The sequence below is a fragment of the Siniperca chuatsi genome, linkage group LG8 (assembly GCF_020085105.1).
Source record: "Siniperca chuatsi isolate FFG_IHB_CAS linkage group LG8, ASM2008510v1, whole genome shotgun sequence".
NCBI lineage: Eukaryota > Metazoa > Chordata > Actinopteri > Centrarchiformes > Sinipercidae > Siniperca > Siniperca chuatsi.
The window spans coordinates 19,302,072-19,322,633 of record NC_058049.1 but is presented as its reverse complement, the minus strand read 5'-3'; the positions used below and the strand labels follow the sequence as shown (position 1 = coordinate 19,322,633).

At 41.0% G+C, this 20,562-nt stretch overlaps 1 protein-coding gene across 2 annotated transcripts; it reads right to left on the bottom strand.

The window, feature by feature from the left end:
• Positions 1 to 279: 279 nt before the first annotated feature.
• Positions 280 to 12,688, bottom strand: eda (ectodysplasin A). 2 transcript variants are annotated; one of them, XM_044205810.1, is made up of 8 exons: positions 12,172 to 12,688; positions 5,422 to 5,521; positions 3,421 to 3,459; positions 2,916 to 3,086; positions 2,533 to 2,567; positions 2,361 to 2,412; positions 1,639 to 1,763; positions 280 to 1,333 (listed from the first exon to the last, which is right to left on the bottom strand). In XM_044205810.1, the coding sequence occupies exons 1-8, from the start codon at positions 12,493 to 12,495 to the stop codon at positions 1,073 to 1,075; spliced, it is 1,107 nt and encodes a 368-aa protein (XP_044061745.1). In that variant the 5' UTR covers positions 12,496 to 12,688; the 3' UTR covers positions 280 to 1,072. The 2 variants fall into 2 exon arrangements, with proteins under 2 accessions (XP_044061745.1, XP_044061744.1); XM_044205809.1 differs by having other exon boundaries at positions 1,633 to 1,763; positions 12,172 to 12,684.
• Positions 12,689 to 20,562: the final 7,874 nt, after the last annotated feature.

Here is a 20,562-nt window from a genome sequence, read left to right as displayed (position 1 = left end):
CAGTTTCAAAATTAGTTTCTAAATGAGGAACTATGTTCTCTCTGCCTCTCAAGATGGAACTCATTTAGATTGCATGAAGATTACAGCCAAATTTGCAGTGTATTGTGAAACTTGTAGTCAAAGTAAGAGCCACATTTTAATAAAGACAAAAGGGCTCACTCAAAGAACATCATTTGTTCTTGTCAGTACGCGTGCCAGCAGAGTCCAATATGAAAGAGAAGTTTTAACCTTATAAATCAATAACACCCGCTGCACAAACACAAAAGACAGACACCGGCATTTAGACAGAAAATGGAACATTTTAATCCATCAATCAACTCCATTTACAAAAGTATATCCCATTTTATATACAATATGTACAGAGACGTATAAACAACTATCATTTTCCCACATGGATTCATTCATACGGTAACTAAAAAATAGCACTGTAACAAAACATATCACTGATATTCTGCAGGGATGCTGTAGTGCAAATGTGTGCAAAATATATAGTGCTGTTGCTCTGTGAATACCTTATAACTCCAGTTGTAATGGATTTTTCTCAGCTTTGCATAGATATCTTTATACTTGCCTAGAGCATTTATATGATCTTTTAGTCATGTTTATAACCCAGGGGCATATGGAGCTTTAAACCCCTTGTTAAACCACTTACTTATAACTGTTAATATACATTTTGAATAGCTGGTGTTTTTGGAGATACAAGATTATCATTCAACAGCACTTAAAAATATGTAAATATTAAGTATATGTCAGCACAGTGTCCTTCCTTGTTATAGAGATGCCGTCTGTGTTGACACAAAATGTTGACTATAAATAGAAACTTTTGTTCGATGAGGACATTCGGTTCATCAAGGCCGATCTCTTTGCACAGAATCAATGTGAGTGGAAGCATTGCAATCTTTATTGTCCTTTTTAATACACAGCTGTGAACAACAGTCAGCCAGGGGCTTCCTCAACTTTATTAACTTTCCTCTAAACAGGGGCAAGACTTGGGCTAGAAGTTGCTCGCTACTGATTTGACCATTGTGAGCAACTTTTCATTTCTGTAGAAGGCGGGTGTGTTGTGTAGTTATCAGTTCTGTCCAGCAGATGGAGCCTCTCCAAGTCTGACACTTCCCAGGAAGGTGGTGTGGTTGGTCATACTGATGAGTGTGTCCTCATACACTATGCGTATGGAGATCCTCTGGCCGGCGCGGAGCACGCTCACCCCAGCAGTGTAGCAGGTGTTGAACTTGCGCTGGCCCGTCTCGATGCTGCAGGTGCAGCGGAGGAGCGGGTTAGAGTCCACCATCACCTCATAGCTGGCAATGTCGGTGAAGTTGAGGTAGTACACCTAGTGGAGAGGGGAGACATAAAATTCACTGAGAGGGGTACTCAAAACAAGTCTGCATGATATTTAAGAGCTTATTTAAAGCTGAAACAGCTGGAATATCAGAGTAGCCAACAAGGCTTTGAGTTATAGATGTTCGCATTTAGCCACAGGGAGAGGGAAAAGAAATATGTCTTATAATATAAGTCAAACATTTATGGATAAGCAAAGCAAGCAGGTTTTTAAGTTTAACTACAGAACAACTGCCAGTTCTTTGACTTTGAACTGTAAATTATAAGAGTTACGTCAAGGACCGTACTCACTTCTACCTGACTATATATGAAGTAGACACCATCCAACAGCACCTCTAGCTCTCCAGAGCGAGGGTGCATTTTAAACACACGGTGATGGATGAACACCATCTTCCAGTTCCTAAGGATGCCTTCAGACAGATCTAAACATGTCACAACAAACAAACAAGAGGCAAACAGTCAACATAAACAGCTATCAGCAGTGTTTAACTACAACCAGAGCTCAGCACTGACAGAAAATATAAACCTGCTAATGATGCTTAGACCGACAAAGTGATTCAGGATAACCTGGATCTGCTAGCATGCAAGGCTTCTGCTCTTGACTTGAGTTAACACGGGCCTGACTTATAATATAAGTCTATAACTGTATACTTACTATATTAGCTATAGGATTACTTTAGGGTTACTATAATCTTACAGGAAATAATAGTAGCAACATTTAGCCATAAACCATCCAATCTTTCTATAAACTTAGCAAATAAAGAAAAGAATATTTTTTTTAAAATGACTCAATCTGGCATGTTGAATCTCTATTGACATTTTTAAATCAACCAAATGCTGACAATTCACAGTGTTTATATTTATTCTGGAGTAAATCTGTGGCTTAGCAGGGATGTGTATAGTACAACAGTTGCAGACCCAGGTCTTTGACAAGGGACCTTCACCGGGATTAAGCATGTTTATTGTTTTGTGTCAAACACAGTGGCGTAACTACAACTGAGAATAGACAGAAGACCCACCTTCTCTCACTTGGATGGTTGTCTCCTGCCCTTGCAAATGAACCACTTCAGGCTGAAAAACAAAAAAGGTCTCTGGTGACTAATCTGGATACGCAGTAAAACAAGAGAACAGCTGTTTCATCAGAGATTTTGTGTGGGATGAAATTAAATTTCAATAGGTGACACACTCTACCTGGAATTCCTTTGTTTTCGTCTTATCTGGAACCCCTGCAACAATAAGAGAGAGACATGATAAAGCTCTGGCCTTCAACACTGCTGAGGAGCAATGAAGAGATTATGATTAAAACAAAATAAACATAGACATAGTTTAAAGATAGATCACTGCTATCCCACACTATGTTTGACATCCTGCATCAGAAACTCTCACTGTGAAGGCAATGAGTTCATTGATTTTGACAGCTTGAGCCCCCTTCTAGTGTGGGAACGTGTCTACATGGAGGAAAATACTGTAATCTAAGAACAAATCTCTCAACTCGTGGGTGTTTTCTAGTCCTCTGGCTCGAATCTTGGCTATCTCCGCGTGCTATCGTGTCATTTCTATTTTAGGTTTTATACCTGCTGGACCTTGAGTGCCCGGGGGTCCCTGCGGCCCGGGGGGTCCAGGGGGTCCTGCAGGCCCCACAGCATTGCTTCCTGGAATACCAGGGATTCCAGGGATGCCCGGTGGCCCCTGTGGGCCCGGGGGACCAGGGGGACCAGGGGGGCCTGGCACAGACCTTTTTTTCCCTGTAAAAAGAGAATGCAAAATGATTGGCAAACGAAAAAACTGACCAGGTTAAGCTTTTGAAGTCAATTTTATTTCTATCACCTAAAATCACAAATTTGCCTCGAAGGGCTTTACAATATGTACTGCATCTGTACAGATTGTAAATTCTGATATGAAGAAAGGCAAGAGGCAGGAACAATGTCCCTGACAGACAGAATCAAATAGGAAAAGCTTGTCACTTTAAGCCAACATGGTTATGGGATTTTGGACGACATCTCAAGGATACTTCCAGAACATAGGCAGCAGGTAGCAGTCTAATCAATGATCAACTTGACAGGCTGAATTATGTATTACCTTTTTTCTTCTCTTTCCTTCTTTCCCTTCCAGTCGATTCTGTAAGAAACAAAAACAGTGTGATTGAGCTTGAAACGGTCTCCTGAACAATTATCATCTCCGATAACGTCTCGAGTATCCAGCTCATTCCGTGTAGGTATCCTAAAATGGGCTAAAATAACAGATTCAGATGTTCAGCACTGAACACTGGAGTGGAGGTATGTCAGTCTGTGGTATCTTCTAGTGTAGTAATTTGTAAGTGTGGTTTCACCTCCTCTGTATGAACAAGTGCCTTAAGCATTCACAGGCAGTGGAACTGGAGAAGATCATTAGAGAGATACTTTATCCTGCCAAAATCCTTTTCTTTGAATTAAGCCCAGATGGAGAATGCAGATGAAAGTGTGCGTACGTGTGTGTGTGTGTGTGTGTGTGTGTGTGTGTGTGTGCGTGCGCGCGCGCGCATGTGTGGCTCCCCTTTACAACCATGTGTATGTGTGTGCGTACATAGATGTTGGTGGGGCATCTATGTCAGTGCTTGAAAGACAAAATGCACTTAATGCGCATATGCATCTGCGTGTGTGCTTGCATGCGTGTGTGTGCGCACGCTCTGTGTGCAGCTGAAGAATCCTTTTCAAAAAGCCGTCTTGCTGCTCTTGTGTTTACCATGTCATTACAACTACAAAGGCCATTTAACCTTAAAACCTCACAGTTTGAGTCCCCCTCAAACATATGGCCAGTGTTTCTCCTCTGGCTAAATGACTGGATGCATCCGCATAGATTTCTCTTAACGAGCAGCCCTATCTGGAATCTGGTGCCCGTTAGGAGTGCCCAGAACGCACACATACGCACACGTGCAAACACAGGAGACACACATACACACACACAAAAACACACATCTAAGGCTGAGATTACAAAAGGCTTTGTCTGTGCGCTGAGAGCAGAGGAGAGACCTGGGAATGATTAGTGTTTAGAGGCTCGGGACTTTACTGATTTATGTAGAAAGTCTCAAAGGTGAGTTTTTTCTTCTAATTTAAACACAATCACTAAACTTCCCCCCAAGTATTCAGTGTCACGCCACAGACATTGGAATGCCTTGTGATCATGCTGCACTTGTTACTCTCAGACATGAAACTTCAAAGGCTTTGCTTTTTTATTTGCATAGCTCACATTCTAAACAAAAACTACAAAAGCAAATTCAGACATATCAGCCATATGGTTTTCTGTGGAGCTATTGATTACAATAAATCAATTTGGTGGAATTAATGAAAGCCATCAAAGACTCAGATGATAACCTCTTTCAGAAATGGCCACCTGGTTCCTTAAAATGACTGCATGTTCTGTCTTATTTTCTGACCATTCAGACCTGAACGATAACACAGTTGGATTCCAAAGTCTAGAGCTGCTTAGCTGACAGATACAAAAGATATTTCGGGGACCTGATATTATTTTGAGACGGGGGAAATCAACGTGGGCTTCGCTGTCTGTTTCAAATTGGTGAAACCCTCCCAAACTTTGTTGTCCTTGTTTGCTATCCAAGTAATAATCAATCCCATTCTATTTAATCTCTTGCTCTATAAACGCGGTAAAATTATGTGGTGGAGCTGTTTTGTTAAGTAAGCACAAAGCAGTAAAAAAATCAATTCCACAAAAAGCGAGAAACCATTAACAAACTGTTTCAAAATTTAAGAGCCAAAAGCTATTATTATTTGCACTGTACAGAGTTCCCTCCAAACAAACAAGAGTTACAGAAACCATTGCTCAATGGTCGACCGGGCCGTTGCCAAGTACATATCCAGAAAATAGACTGATGCAGGTGCACCACAGAGCAATGGTTTGTGGGGGGTTTTGTTATTAAATGTACTGAATTTGGAGTTTGAGTCTGAAAAAAACATAAGGGGATACCTGGGAGACAAAGTGTCAGCATACAACTTCTGTATCGAGGTGTAAGGACAGGAGACACAGCAGTAGTAAGTGATGATTAATCAAAAAACCAAAAAAAAAAAAAAAAAAAAAAAACCATGCCTGTTTCTGGCTGCTTGCCGGGACTCCTTTTCGCTCGCTGAGTTATGCCCCTGTTATCCTCTGTGGCATGGAAGTCGCTATTTCGGTGCAGTAACTTCTCCTGGTGAAAAACAAAAGATGCATATTAATGAGTATGGACAATTCATTTAGAAGACAATTCAAAGAGGGCCTCTACTTTATACACAGAGACTCTCCTTAGAATATGAATACCAGCCAGGACCACCTTATATTAATTCCGTGAAGGAGACAAAAGGAATGAGTGATACAAGGTTTTGAGAGCGAAACCCATGTTACAAGTGGCCTTTCTATTCTTGGGGTATAATGTTTGCACAGAGACAACTTGGGGCATTTGAAAAGATGTGAGACACTGTCAGCCAGCACATTTACTTGTGGCCAAGTCATTGTCTGTCCCATTGGGGCTGTAACCTATCCTGTAACCCAAGTCACTTTTGTCTGTGTTTCTGCTGTTTGAGACAGTCACCTGGACACGACTGCTCTAAAATTCACCTTTTTATACAAAAGGAGGACATGAATTGTGGTTAATCTGAGAGCAATACCCATTCATATGGCACCTGGTCCCAGCCCTATTCAGACGTAGCATGAATAAGCTAAAAAAAAAAAAAAAAATGGAGTCAAAGAAAAGGATCTGATGTAGCTGGTCTGAGCTCATCCTTAAAAACAGGAAAAGCTATGCTCCAGTGGTGGGTGTTCCCATGGGCGAGTGAGTGGCGGGACAAACCGCATGCCTGTGTTCTTATGTGACTGGCTCTGGTTGGCCTACATTTGCATGAACTCTGTAGGACGTGCTGACCTGACTGTAGCACACTCAAGACGTGACCGGCTCTGACCAAAAAAACAAAACAAAACGTTTCATGCTAAGGATACGGAGTATAAAAACGCAGATTGTTCAAAGTCGCCTTCAGTTAGAACAGCCAGTTTGTGATCACATCTTTGGAGGATTCCCAGAATCTGATAGGCAAAGAAACTCGGCACTGGAAACACAGCAAGACCACCCAAAGCCTTCTTTTCACCAAGCCTCGCAATATACGAGATCGCTTTCGGTCACACTTTGGAGTGTCAGCATAAATAATGCTAAGAGTGCAAGATAAAGGCTCTAAATGGCTGAGGACAGACCAGACAACTTGTATTTTTGCTGGACATCTGCTTGGAGTTTGGATAACTGACATCTCCAAAGCAGTGACACGTGTAGCACCTTAGCATGGATCAAAAGTTAATAAATAATGATGTATCATTTATTCTTACTGCTGGGAGTGAATCAGACAAGCTTACTGACAGACACTTTGACCTCTCCTTTCCCATGGGGGCCTATCCCAGTTGGGTACAAGATGACATATTCCGTGTTTCCATCTGTGACGCTCAAATAAACATAGTTGTTAAACCCCCGATGGCGAGAAATCTCCTTCTCCTGAAAGCAGCGTGAACTCCCGGTGCCTCTTTGTGTGGTTTTCAAGCAGAGCCACTGAGAGGCCATAAGAAGACAGACAAGAAAAGTTATGTTTTGAGTTTCTTCTATACCTTGTCTCAGATGTGGGAACCCCCCCACCCGTGGTGAGGGATGAGCTATATCATGTCGAACACCCCCCGCCGGCTGTGTTGGGCAAGCTCAAAGCAGTTAAAGTCTACATCCCTGACCAGCCGCCAGCCATGTCTGACCTTATAAGCACGGGAATTCCAGCCTGATGGAGGAGTATGTGTTGGAATGGTTTACCGACACACAGACCTCCAGATGTTCCCGCGAGCAGCGACGTTTGCTGTTCATTTGGTGTGCAGGTGTCTCCACATCTCCTCTCCAGCTGTTGGCATATAAGGGGCTTTTACCTCTCAAAGGATTCTGGGTGTATGTTCAGGCATATGGCATTACACTTTCGTCTGTTCTGACAGCCAAACATGATTCAACAGCCAATTTCTGGCTCGAGATTAAGCTCTAGCAGAACAGCAAAAAACAAACAAGCAATCTGCTAGGCTACTACCAAACTGGTGCGGCTGGTGTTGTAGATGAAGGCAACAGTGATTTGACAAAAAAAAAAAGTTATTCCATTATACGACTATGAGAAATGGTTTTGCGCCCTTGTTTGCTTCATTTCACTTCATTACAACATTTACAGCCTTCATACCCTTCAAAAGGCACGCAGAGTTACAGTAAATCAGGATGACAACGTGTTGGTATGTATGCCAAGTGCCAACAATTGAGTAAACCATTCTTTTTCAGCACAAGGGAAAAAATGCTATTAATTAGAGGGCTTTCAAATCTTCAAAGCGTGGGGGGTGCTGTTGCGCGCAGAGGACGCGATTCCCTGTTGCTCCGTGAGGATATGACTAAAATTCAGTCACCCCAGGGATGCGTAATTTTGTGATCACAAGACTTCTTTTTGCCCTATTAACACTTACTATTACAAGGGCTTTCTACCCATTTCTTCACTTATACTACCAAAATTCCCTGACATTAAAAACTTTTCAAGTGGTTAATGAAAATAAAATGCTACAGCTTGAGAGTTTTTGTTTTACACTAATACTGTTTCCTAGTTCACATTTCTCCACAAATAAGACATTCTGGTTGCAGATTGCCTCTAAATCTTGGACTTGCAGTGAAAATGAGTCACTAAATTGCGGTTGAGGATGTGAGGTTACAAAGTTGAGGAGAAGAAACGCAGGGCTGGTGGCTGTGGGTGCCAGATGCAGACTGGGTGCCCATCACTGCTGTATAGGCATTACTAACTTTAATGGCATGCATACTGCTGAGAACTGAAAGTTCATAATTCTCCTGTGATTCACAGTCCTGGATAGAACAATGACAGCGTGTTTTCCTCTGAAATATCATACAAGAGGAGTGTCTTTACCTCAGCCGGTGTCTCTCTGGAAGGCCATGTGTTTTAAACCATAACTTGAGTAATTTAATAACAGCATCCATAGACTGTCATCTAAAAAAGCTGTGGGGCTCAACGTAAGGGAAATGTTGCCTGTCAGCAGCCAATCACAGTTCAGCTTGTTGCAACACTGCTGGCAAAGTGACTTCTAGCTAAATGCTGTGAATGCCTAGAGAATTTATTATTTTGGTAGATGTTTTTGACTCTGGGCTTAATCTTTACTGGGCGTCCACGCCATCTGTCTGTCAAGACAATTCAGTCTTATATGGAAAAGTTTGCAGCCTCACATCTCTAATGTTTCTACCTCCTCTGCCTTGTGCTTTTATGACACTTTTGTCCATACTGATTAAATCCTGATATGGAGGCTTGCTCTATCTGTACATATGATACTGCTATTTTAACTAATCATGCACTGGTCACAATTAAAGTAGATGTGGGTGACAGCCCACCCTGGCGCCCCAGAGCTTGTAAGCCGCTGAGGACTTTGTGTCCCATCAAACTGACTTTTTTAATAGCCGTTAACTAGACTCCAGATGTTTCAGCATCTGTTCTCTGTGAGACTTTGAAGGCATACATCAGAGGGGGAAAATTATTTCATATAATGGTTATAAGAAAAATGTTAGGCTCAAGAATAAAACGCTATCTGAACTAACACAATTAAATATTCCATGGGTTGACTTTTATTACGTTTCACTCACTGAGGTCAGGTGAATGGGGGTCAGGCTGACTGTGAGTGACACTTGCTCTTATTCAGTAATTCCCTGCATCACACTCTTCAGACCTAAGAGCTACACACACCTGGGAGGGGCTTTTTACTGTTGGGAACTGTGCAGATCTGCTGGACAGCTGGGGTTTACTGCCTTGCTCAAGGGCATACCAACTGTGACTGTTGAGGGGAAGGCTGTTTGTTCACTTGTCCACAAGGCCCAGATCATAAATGACCAGATCATCTACTCTCATTAAGAAGCAACTAGGTGGATCTGAAAAAGTGTGAGATGTTAAGTGGTATGTAATTTTTTGTGTGCATGCCAGAAATGAGTGCTTTTCTCCAACAAACACCTCATTAAAATGTTTGTATTCTTCCTGATGGTTTTATTGCATATTTGTTCCTGTTACAGGGAGTATTATTGCGGGAAAATCTCTGAAGATCTATAAACCTTTCAAGTGCCAGTTTAGACTGCAAAAACATATTGTTTCTATTTCTGTATTACATCTGAGGAAATATAAAATAACATTTTATAGGACATCCTGACAGATATAGATAGGCTCTAATTGTGTTTTATTGTTACAAATTTGGTTTGATAGCATTTGCTGCTTTGCCATATTTTCTGTCTTTGCCTTGCATCACCCACCCCACAACCCAAGTTACAAGCTGTCCCTCCTCCATTCACACAGAGATTCTGAAAACTGATCAAAGACTTGTAGTACTGTGGCTTATAGAGCTCTGATCCTTATCTGGGAGTTACAGCCACAATCACTTTTTTCAGATCAGGTGCATACCTATAAATTCTGCCAATTTTCAGTACAAAATGCCCGGCCTTAATAGGTCCACTTGAGTTTTTTTTTTTGTTCAGTGAAAGACTGTAAAATAAGTGACGAGTGGTGGCTGAAGTAAAAAAGACAAAATCGGGATAAAATGCATTCAAACTGCATGACAAAATAAAATTTTACATTACTAGATTAAAACTAAATTTGCTGCCAAATTAAACACAGGATGGTGTTTTCTTTTCATAATAAAACTTAAGCATTAAAACACAACATGAGCCCGATGCAAAGAAAACACCTTTGCATCTTTCCATGAGCACTTAAAAACGATATTTACATCTTAAAAAAAACTTTAAAAATTGTCCATGTCATCTCCCCCAATAAAAATAACCTTTATCCTCCTTAAAACCATGATCTCAACTGAGCAAAAGTTCTCTTTCCATTCTGTTTGACTCAAGACGCCGCTAAACAAGAAAATTATACCAAGAAATGTCTGGATTTCCATTGGGTGCACTGTTTACCAAAGGGGCTTTATGTTCGACACTGACCAGCCCAGTTGAACCATCTGACAGCACTACATTTGGTGTGCAAAGCTGTTATTACATGATGAGAAGCCACACCGCTTGTCTTTTTCAAAGCACATCTCCGCCACTACGCAGACTAAGTCCATCTGAACCGAGGTTACACATTGATACATTGGTAGTATGATAACAAAGTCTATGCACTTCATGTCCGCTATGTCATATGTATGTTTATGTGAGATGTATGTTTATGTGGTATGTATGTTTGTTCCTATACCTGATTACTTTTGCTTTACTTTGTTTTCTAGGAATACTATTCATGTTCTGCTACACTTGTCTGTATACCTGCACATCACATTGAATTTCACTGATGCTGCCGAAGTGCCTTTGATGAAGACTTGTGTGAAAAATCCAATAAACAATTTTTAGCTCAACAAAAAGAGACTCTTCAAAGGAAAGGCCTGAAAAGCTAACAAGTGCGGCCGCTGCATCCAAATGCCACATGCTCCTGTTTCTCCAACTATGTAAACTGTGGGATGTGTAATCAGAGTTGTTTAATGCAGACATCTGGCAAGGACAGCATCACAGCGCTGTTAAATATTTACAGCTGGGCCACAGTCTTTCACCTCATGAAGCGTCACCATCTGGGTTGAATACCAGGCCCATCTCGCTCAGTTTTAACCAGGGAAACCAAACTAAAATAAGCTTAGCAAAGGAAACACTGAGGACTAAATGAATAGGCTGAGCTTCCCACTTGTGAAAGGAAAATGTTACAAGGAAAACACCAATACCAGCAACTGATCTTGATCATCTTCCCTACGGAGAAATAAATGCATCCATCCTGACTAACTTGAATTGCTCCTGGGTGACTATCAAGTTGACGGTTCAGCACAACTAAATGTCCAGCCAATACCCCACACAGAGGATCATTTTCTCTGCAAAAAAGGTTACACAACTGGTGACATATAAGCTAATTGAGCAAGCAATACAAAGTTGAGACCTACACTTGGTCTCTTTGTACTGATGAAATTAGTGAGTGTGTGGTGGTGTGTGTGTGTGGGGGGCTGTTACCAAAGCCACAGACAACACAATGAACATTCAACCAGCCCACTGCCAGAAAAGAAAACACATGTGAGATGAGGCTGGCTCGGCTCCAAGTACCAACTGCCCCATCTAAGTCCTGATGAATTTACATCAGCCCTTGGGCTTTGCACCTGCTGGTTAATTTTCCGTCCACCTGCTCCAGCACACTGACTGACCCGTCTCTGGGAATCGAGCTGGCCAGGCTGCCTAAGTTCTAAGCATCAACCTCTGTCTGTTTAGGTGGAGCTCTGGAAACAAGACAAATTGGGTTAAATGTGGTTTGATGAAGGAAACATATAAAAGCCATTTCTGAAGTAAATGAGTTAACTGTGGGATTTTTTCATTGGCAGTTTCTTGTTTTATGAAGGCAACACTCGCACCATACCCCTCTAACTTCCTTGATATTCCTACCTGGATGTGTTTACCTGAACAGGAGACTTTGGCCAGGTGACAGACTTAAAGCTTATACCTTTGTGCATCTTTGTCCAAGAGGCTGAATCACGCACATGGGAGCGCTGATTCAAAACATATTTGTCTGGAAACTGAGCTGGCAAAACTTCGTGACAGGCTACTGTAAAATAAGTTGCCCAGAACGTGCCATAACAGAGCACAGACACAAAACCTGACACCGTGATACGGGAACAGAGAGGACTGAACGGAGGTGAATGAACACGAAGAGCCTCCGTGTGAGGAATGAAAACAATGTCGCCTCGAATGAGCTGCTGCGGCTATTCATTTAGATTTTCTACAGTTTCTTTAAAAAAAAAATTGTTTACCTCATGACCCTCTCCGCTGCGGCTGCTGCCGGAGTCCAGTCGCGGGTGGCCGGGAGAGAGCACCGCCGCCGGGTCAGCCAGGTCACTCCCAGCAAGTGTCAACATGGTGTCGCGCTTCTGGTGGATAATTTCCCTTTTGACTTCGGACCGCAGATCCAAATAGCAGACGAGGGTGACAGCGTGCAGACACAGCGATAGCAGGAATAATCCCAGGAAGACAACACTGCCGCTCCGACTCCTGCACTTCTTGTTGCACGTGCAGGGAGCTGCTCTGGGCATCACTTTGTCCGGGAAATCCTCCGCGGATGAACCATCGCATGCCATTATCGGACAGAGCGCGAGCCAGATGCTCTTTATCTCGGCATAATCAGCTCGTTTGTCTCGCGCGGGCCGCGGCTATTCATTAACGGGGAGACTCATAGGTGGTGCAGCAGCAGCAGGTCGGCGCAAACTTCTTCGAGTATCTGTAGTAACAATGGAGACCCGCCTACCTCTTCTGTGATTGGTCAATGGCAATTACGGGCCAGAGGTTGGGGGCTGGATGCACCAGGTGCAGTAGTTGAGCGACACCTAAAGGACAAACCGAGCAGCTGCAACGCCTGTGAGAAAACGATAATGAGGTGATTGTGAGAATATTTCCCTCTTTGTATGTTTGTTGTTCATAGTGTCATGTGATTATTACGCAGCAGTAAAACACATTTCGTGACCTTCCTCAGTGATTTATTTTCTGTTATGTGAGTGTTAATGCAGGGGGAGGGAGGGGGGGTCACTGATGTAATGTATATTGTTTATGCATGTGTTTTAGGCTTTTGACATGCTATTTTTCATTTGTGTACTTTGTTTGGCACTTTGTTTTGTTATGTGGGTGGCACATGGGTGGTGGCGCATGGAGTGGTGGTCCTGTGTGAAGAATTGATTCAAAACCCTGGTAAATATTGCCCAGTGTTGTTATTGAAAAAGAACAAGCGGTTGATGATTTCATCATATCATCAAAGAGTGGAAAAGTATTGCAAATTATATTCTTAAACAGACTACACATTATGCAATTATATTTAATTACATCTGGACCCTGTCAGGCTGAACAGTACGATAGCAGGCCTGGAAGAGAGTCAATGTCACAGTGAGGTCAGCACCACTCTGTGTACAACACCATCAAATACTCTAAACATGTGTCACTCAGCTGGACTTGGGGAATAGTTTGACATTTATGTTACCAAAACGCCAGCTGAGGACAATGCTTTAACAAGATTGAATGTGGCATTGTGGTTTCTACATTTTCAACATTCAAAGCAGACCTTAGTTTTGTTCTTTTCAGATGTAGACACTTTGATCTCTGAAGCAAGGAACTAGAGGTAGCCTGTGGATCAGTCCGTCCTTGAGCCTTGAGATGATGAAACCAGTGCACTGAGCGGGGCTGAAAACTTGGGGGCTTGATGGATCACCACCTTAGATTAGTTTTCAGGCAAGTGCCACAAAACATCTGTCTTTATTTCTTTGGGACGAAACCTGACATTTGAGTGCACTTGACCTACAGAGAGGTACACTTTTTCAGAATATGAGCTCACCCTGACAGACACTGAGTAATCGCTGGTGTGCACTTGGTTTCTTATTGTGCAAGAAAATAATGGAGAAGAATGACTTTTGGAGATCAGAATATGGGTATTTCATCACTATAAAATATTTTCAGCATGAAGTCGATTACTATACTCATTGCTGTATTTCTCGGGGGTTGATTCTGCTCTTACTGCCACTGTATCGCAGCCTATTTCTCCTCAGCACAATCTATCTCATTCCTCCAACTCATCTGCAGAAAAAAGTGATTCTAGTCAGCTGCCACTGAAGGGCAGCATTGCCAAGCCATAAATCAATAACAGTGCATGCCAGTGTCTTGATGAACTTGAACTTAAATCATCATAAAACAGCTTCATGTTGGGTGAAAAATGAAATTGAAATAACATTTTAGTTTTATATTCTGTATGTATATCTTTATATAGCTTCTCTGTGAACTAATGATCACATATTAAGCATCCTCCTTCTTTCTTTCCCGGGAAGTCATTCCTCCATTGTTAGAATATAAGATAGTGAAATCGAAGAGGGAAAGGCATTCAAAGTAACCCTCATAGGGCCTGTGACTGAGGGCTCAGCCTAAGCATGTTTGCCACGCTTTTCATCCAAGCAGCAGGCACAATGACTTTGAGAAGCAGATAATTCAGGACTGGAATAGTTAGGCACACGCATCTCCTTTGATTTCAACCCATTTTTAAAATGATTTTAGGTTATTATATATATGAGTAGTTGCTTCAGGCTGTTTTAATCAAATTTTATTTTAAGTGTTGTGTGATTGTTTGTTTTTGTGGAAATAGGAGGTGAGACAGCCCTGAGGTCAAGGTCAAACTCAACTAAATGCCAGTGTCGCCTCTGTGTCTGCTGCCTTATTTCAGGCAACACAACTTTAAAGCCTGTGACAATTAAAACCAGTATTGACGTGATTGTTTTTTTTTTTTGTTTGTTTTGTTTTGGCATTGAAAAGAGGAGGAATAATTCTTATAACATCCCTGGGGCATCAATGCAGCATTCATAAATGGTGTGCCACACTATCCTCTCTGAGCTTATAACAAGATTTAGAGGCTTTCCCTGCCAGATGATGGAGTTTTGCAGGAGGAATAGGCACTCTTATATTTTGCCATGGAAAGTTGAGAGGTGGGCTGAGGCTCATGACTTCAACAAGCTGTTGGAAGATGATGATGGCTGCTTGGTCTCAACTAAAGAGGTGCTGTCTGTAAATTTCCCCTTTCTCCTACCCACTGATAAAAGAGCACAAATGAAAATCGACTTTTAAATGCCATCATAAGGAATCACATATGAGCTAAAGCGATTCATAGCTAATAGAATAATACCATTACATATTACAGTAAATTGTTTTAGACCTCTCCACCCCATACATTACCTTCTCAGAAGTAATTGTTTCTGCACATTGAATTGCAGAGGTGTAACCTTGGCTAATTGATATGCTGTGGCATTTGATTTCCTACCTATAAATCTCCTGTAAATTGGACCACATCTCCCATTTCCCCGAACAATGATTAATTCACTCTCATTGTGGGTGTCTGTCTTAAGAGTCCTTATCAAGATGGGAGCGCGCTCTCTCTCTCTGCCTGTCTTTTTGCACTGTGCTGCTTTTGTGCCCTCGCCTTGCTCTCCCTGCTTCCATTTATTTGCTGACTGTTGTGTTTAACCCTTTGGATAAACTTAATTGATTTTTTTTTATTCCACACAGAATTGCTGCAGTTAAGTGGCCTTTTTAGCATGCAAAGGGTTGTTTGTTTCTCAAGGCAACCATGTTCAGGGGAATCAGTAAACAATACCATTTTATAGTTGCACTCACAATTCATTTACTGTTTTTGTTTTAGTATTATTTTGGGGGGCATTTTGCCTTTATTGAATGAGAGAGTACGACATGCAACAAAGAACCTCAGCCAGAAATGAACAGGGAAAGTTGTGCTTACATGGTATGCATCTTAACCACAGGCCAGTCAATAACTGTTTAAATACAAAAAATAATACTACAGTTTAAAAAATACTCAATCACATAAAAAATTATGCATTCAAAATTTGACTTGAATAAAAATAGTATTACCAACAAAATATATTTAAAGTATCAAAAGTAAAACTACTCATTGTTAAATAATAATATACACTGTTGGGTAAATGGTAAATGGACTGTACTTGTATAGCACCTTTCTAGTCTTTCCAACTACTCAAAGCGCTTCACACTACATATCACAGTCACCCCATTCACGCACATTCATACACTGATGGCAGGTGCCAACTGCTCATCAGTTCAGTTCTAACTCATTCACACACACTCACACACCGAAGGCACAGCCCTCAGGAGCAATTCATTCAGAGGGCTCAGTGCTCAGGGTTCAGTGTCTTGGCCAAGGGGCCGGGGGAAGCCAGGATCGAGCCGCCAACCTTCCGGACGACCTGCTCTACCACTAAGCCACAGCCGCCCCATAGTTTAGCCTATAACAATGCAATATATTTTAGAAACGTAAAAAAATGCTTTTATGTGTAAAAATTGAAATCTGAAAAGTTAGTAACTATAGCTTTTAGTACAGTAAAAGTGTAAGACGTACAGTATTTGCCTTAAGTAAAAGTATATAGTAGCATAAAATGAAAATACTCAAGTAGAGCACAAGTACCTCAAAATTGTCCTTAAAGCAGTATTTATTTATTCATTTGGCTACTTTGGGGCAGCAGAACAAGCTGTAAACGCAACACTGACATATTTTTATTTTATAAAGTTGATATACCAAATATGTTAGCAAACAGTTACCTAATCCAGTTAACACGTAGCAACATTAGCATTCATTTGGAGTCCTGTATTTGTCCCGCTGAGGAATGTAAATCCAATATTTATTTTCTTTTTAGCTCAGCTTTTGGCCCCCACCAGCTCCTGAGGAAAATATCTGGCTCTTTAGCTGTGAAATGCTCCACTATGCAGGTAGTGTACAGTGGGTTTTTAGAGCTTTTTCAAAGAAAACAGCTGCTTTCTTCTGCTGGAAGTGACAATGATGAGAGCGGTGAGATTGAATTGAAGCAGTGAAGTTGCGGGCCTTAAAAACCAGCAATGAGCTGACGGATGTTAAAGCCCTGTATTGAGTTGAGGGGAACTGCAGAGTCTGGTGATGATTCTGTGCGTGTTTTCCTTTCACATTACACATAGTCTTTTGACCCATTTTTAATGTAAAAATCTTGATTAGTGCAGCTTTAAGAACTTCAACAGCAGCATTTCTTTTTAGAAACAGTGTCCCTTTTGCTGCCTTTACTCTGGATAATCCACAGAACACACTGTCATAGGAACTTGAAGTACTTTTTGTTTGTGCACATTTTCATGAAAGTTCTTGTCCCTAAAAGCATTTACTAGTCTTCACTGTTTAAGGCAGTTTATTAAACAGTGATGTTCTGTAAAGGCTGTAATGTTTTGCCTTGCCTCAAGCTCAGCAGTACTCCTCTGTGAGTAACCTTGTCTGTTGCACTGCAGCACGATCAGCAGATGACATGATTCTGTAATTGTATTTGTTAATGAAAAGCAGAAGACCTGAGAGACATGCAGCACACTCATGTGACTCAGACTGAAGAGCAGAGGAATCCCCAGAGGAATACAGCTGTGCCATTGATCAACAACATAATGGATATAATAAGATATATATGGACATAAGAATCCAGAGTAACACATCATTGTTCACTTATTAATGCTTAATCAATGATTAAGCATTCATTCATTAGTATTAACATGTTTTTTGGTAATAAAAATGCATTATTCATGCTCAGCTAAGATAGTTGTTAATTATAATGGAAGTTTACATGGGTGCCCAAAGAGTAAAAAAAGCATTACATTTATTTATATGACTGCAGTCATGAAAACAAATTTTAATAAAGTGTAGTTTAGTTTACAGTGTTAGTTAACACTGTAGTGATTATATCATTAAAGCTGTACTAATCAATATTTTTATATTAACAATGATTTGACAGAGGTCTCTTGTAGTCAAGTTCCCCTCAGCTCTAAGGCTCATTTTGGCATCTTTCAGCTCATTGTTTTTGTTTTACAAACTGCAGAGCTTTAGTTCAGTCTCTACTTTCATTAATTTAATTTTCAGCCACAGCAAGGGTGTTTTCCAAAAAAACAACAACAAAAAACCTACTGTATACTACCTGCAATAAAGAAAAGTAGTGAATAGCTGCTGAACATATTGGAACATTAGGAAGCTAAAGAGACAGATATTTCCCTCAGGAGATAGTGTAGACAAAAGCAAAGCTGAAACAGAGAGAATAATGGACTTGCATCCATGATAATTTGTCAATGTTTTGTTTACAACAAGAAACTGCTGCCCCCAAGTGACCATAAAAATCAATTATTGCTGCTCAAGATAATCCACAGACCTTGTTGTGAGACGTTTCATGTAGGAACTATCGGTAGAAAGAAAATAGTAATAATAATCCTACACGAAACTGCTCACAACAAGGTCTATGGATTATCTTGTGTAACCGGGTGATTTCTGGAAAGAGACATTGCTATTTTTTTTTCAAATGTATTTTTTTGGCGCTTTGAGCACCACAAGCCGAGTGCCATATAGTCCCATTATATTAAAGAAAGGTAGACATCTCTACGGCCGATATCTCCAAAACTCGGCAACTCACACCAAAACAATCTAGGGGGATAAATAGCACTACAGGTAAGAGAAAACATATATAATTTTGATTTTGGGGTGAACTGTCCCTTTAAAGTATTCAAACCTGCAGTAACCACTTGGGGGCAGCAGAAACAAGCTCTTTTTACTGCTGACATATGTGTACTTTATAAAGTCATTATTTCAAATGTGTTAGTAAACAGTTGCTTATTTAAACATCCAACAGATATGGAACAACTTTAGCATTAATTTGGAGTTATGTTTCTGGCCACCTGATAAATGCAAGACCAATACGCACTCTCTTTTTAGCTCTGTTTTTGGTCTCCACCAGCACTTGAGGTAAATATCTAGATCTTTAGCTGCTAAATGGTCCACTATGTTCACCAGCTAGTTGATAACTTTGTCTATCTGCTGCTGCTGAGCTTTTTTGCTGAAAGTGACACAATGAGAGCTGTGAGAGTGAACCAAAACAGTAAAGTTGCGGGCCAGCAAACCAAAACTTTGAGCTGAAAGAGACTAAAATGCTCCATAGAGCTGAGGAAATGCAGTTATCTTTGGGTTCATCACTATGTGTGACCCCCTCAAATATAGACATGTGATCCTTTGTTAATATAAACATAGTGATTATAGCCACTTTAAATACTAATCAGCACATGTGCCAAGTGAAGTATACTGAATAGCTAACACACAAGTTAGGTTGTGGTAACAACAATGTAAATAAAAAAATAAAATAAATCTCCAGATTTATTAAAACATTATATAGAGAAAGAGATTCTCTGGCTCTTTCTACTGTGCTTACATTTAGAAAATCACAAGATATGAATCAGAATACTTTGTGCCATTATCCCACTCAGTTTTCATGCTTAGCTGCCAGCTCCATCATCGGAGGAATGTTTACATTTTGGGTTTTTAGGCATCAAATTGCTCAGTAACCCAGAAGGTACAGTGATAGAGATATAATTTAGACTATCTTCTTGTAGATACTTGTATATCTTGGATGTGCTATGAAGCTGAGTCCAATAAAGAGGTGAAATATGAGTGCGATGCATGTTTATATGAGCCTTTATATGTGCCAGGATGATGGTTTACGGCCTCTCTGTTACCTCGATGTTTTCCACGCTGCTTGTTTCTGAGGCTCATGTGAGGCTGCCACCTCTGAGAGCACAAACTCTGCCAGCTTCAATAAACAGTCACTACCCATATCAAAACCTCTAAACCAGACCAACAGTATGATCAAGAGGCACACCTGAGGTGAACCCAGAGGTAATCTACCCTTCAGCCTCTCTCTCTGTGCCACTCTCTTTGTTTATTTCTCTCTGTCTTTTGTGTTTTACTTGCTTATATTTCCTCCCGGATTGGAATGGGAAGAATATTGTGCAGTGTCACCACCTTGATTCGACAGTGAATTCTCAACGATATCATGTCATGATAATCAAACACTCTCATATGCCAGGTTTTTCCATTTCCTACCCAGGACCCAGTGACCTTAGTCCATTTCATATACTGCCAACCGTGCACTTTGTCCCACCTCTTTTTTTCTGTCCCCCTCAATCTCACTCTCATTCTCAACTTAAAGCCCCGCTTCCCAGCTCAGTCACTGCTAGGAAGAAAAATATCCGTTTGCTCGGGTCAGTGTTCATATTTTCTTCCCTCATGGGGTGAGTTCACCTGTATTCTACAAGACGAATGACTTGAGCGCTCTCACTGGGAAATGGCTGTAGTTAAACAGTGCAATCCCCCCCTTCCTCCAAACAGCTGAATGGACAGGCTCAAAAAATGTGAATGGGAGGTGTTAAAAGGCCAACCACTGAAAGTAATTGCTGTTGTGTTCACCAGAGAGAAAGAAAACAACTTACAAAGTAGTTGTTTGCAGCCACCATGAGAGCAACATATCAAATTGCCCAGGCAGAAGTGGCACAGGTTCAATCACCCGAAATGAACCAATTCATTTTAAAGCATGAATTCTCTGCTATTTTCACCCTCTTTCCTACAAACACTCAACACAAAGACCAGTATTAATGCTGCTGCACCAGGCACCTTCACACATTGGTGACTTTAAAAGGCAGCAGGAGACAACTGTTTGAAAAATGTGTACTCTGATACCCAGACATCATGTAATGTGGTATCAGTAAATTACACACAGCACTGTTAGGTCTACAAACCTCGCTCACCTGATAGTTTATACCAAAGGCTACCA

Bases quoted from the DNA above. Each gene is read 5' to 3' on its own strand.
- eda (XM_044205809.1), bottom strand. From the start codon at position 12,495: ATGGCATGCGATGGTTCATCCGCGGAGGATTTCCCGGACAAAGTGATG. The intron at 3,087-3,420 runs GTAATACATAAT...CTCTTTTTACAG, and splicing joins AAGGAAAGAGAAGAAAAAAG to GGAAAAAAAGGTCTGTGCCA. The intron at 2,413-2,532 runs GTAGAGTGTGTC...TTTGTTTTTCAG, and splicing joins CGAAAACAAAGGAATTCCAG to CCTGAAGTGGTTCATTTGCA.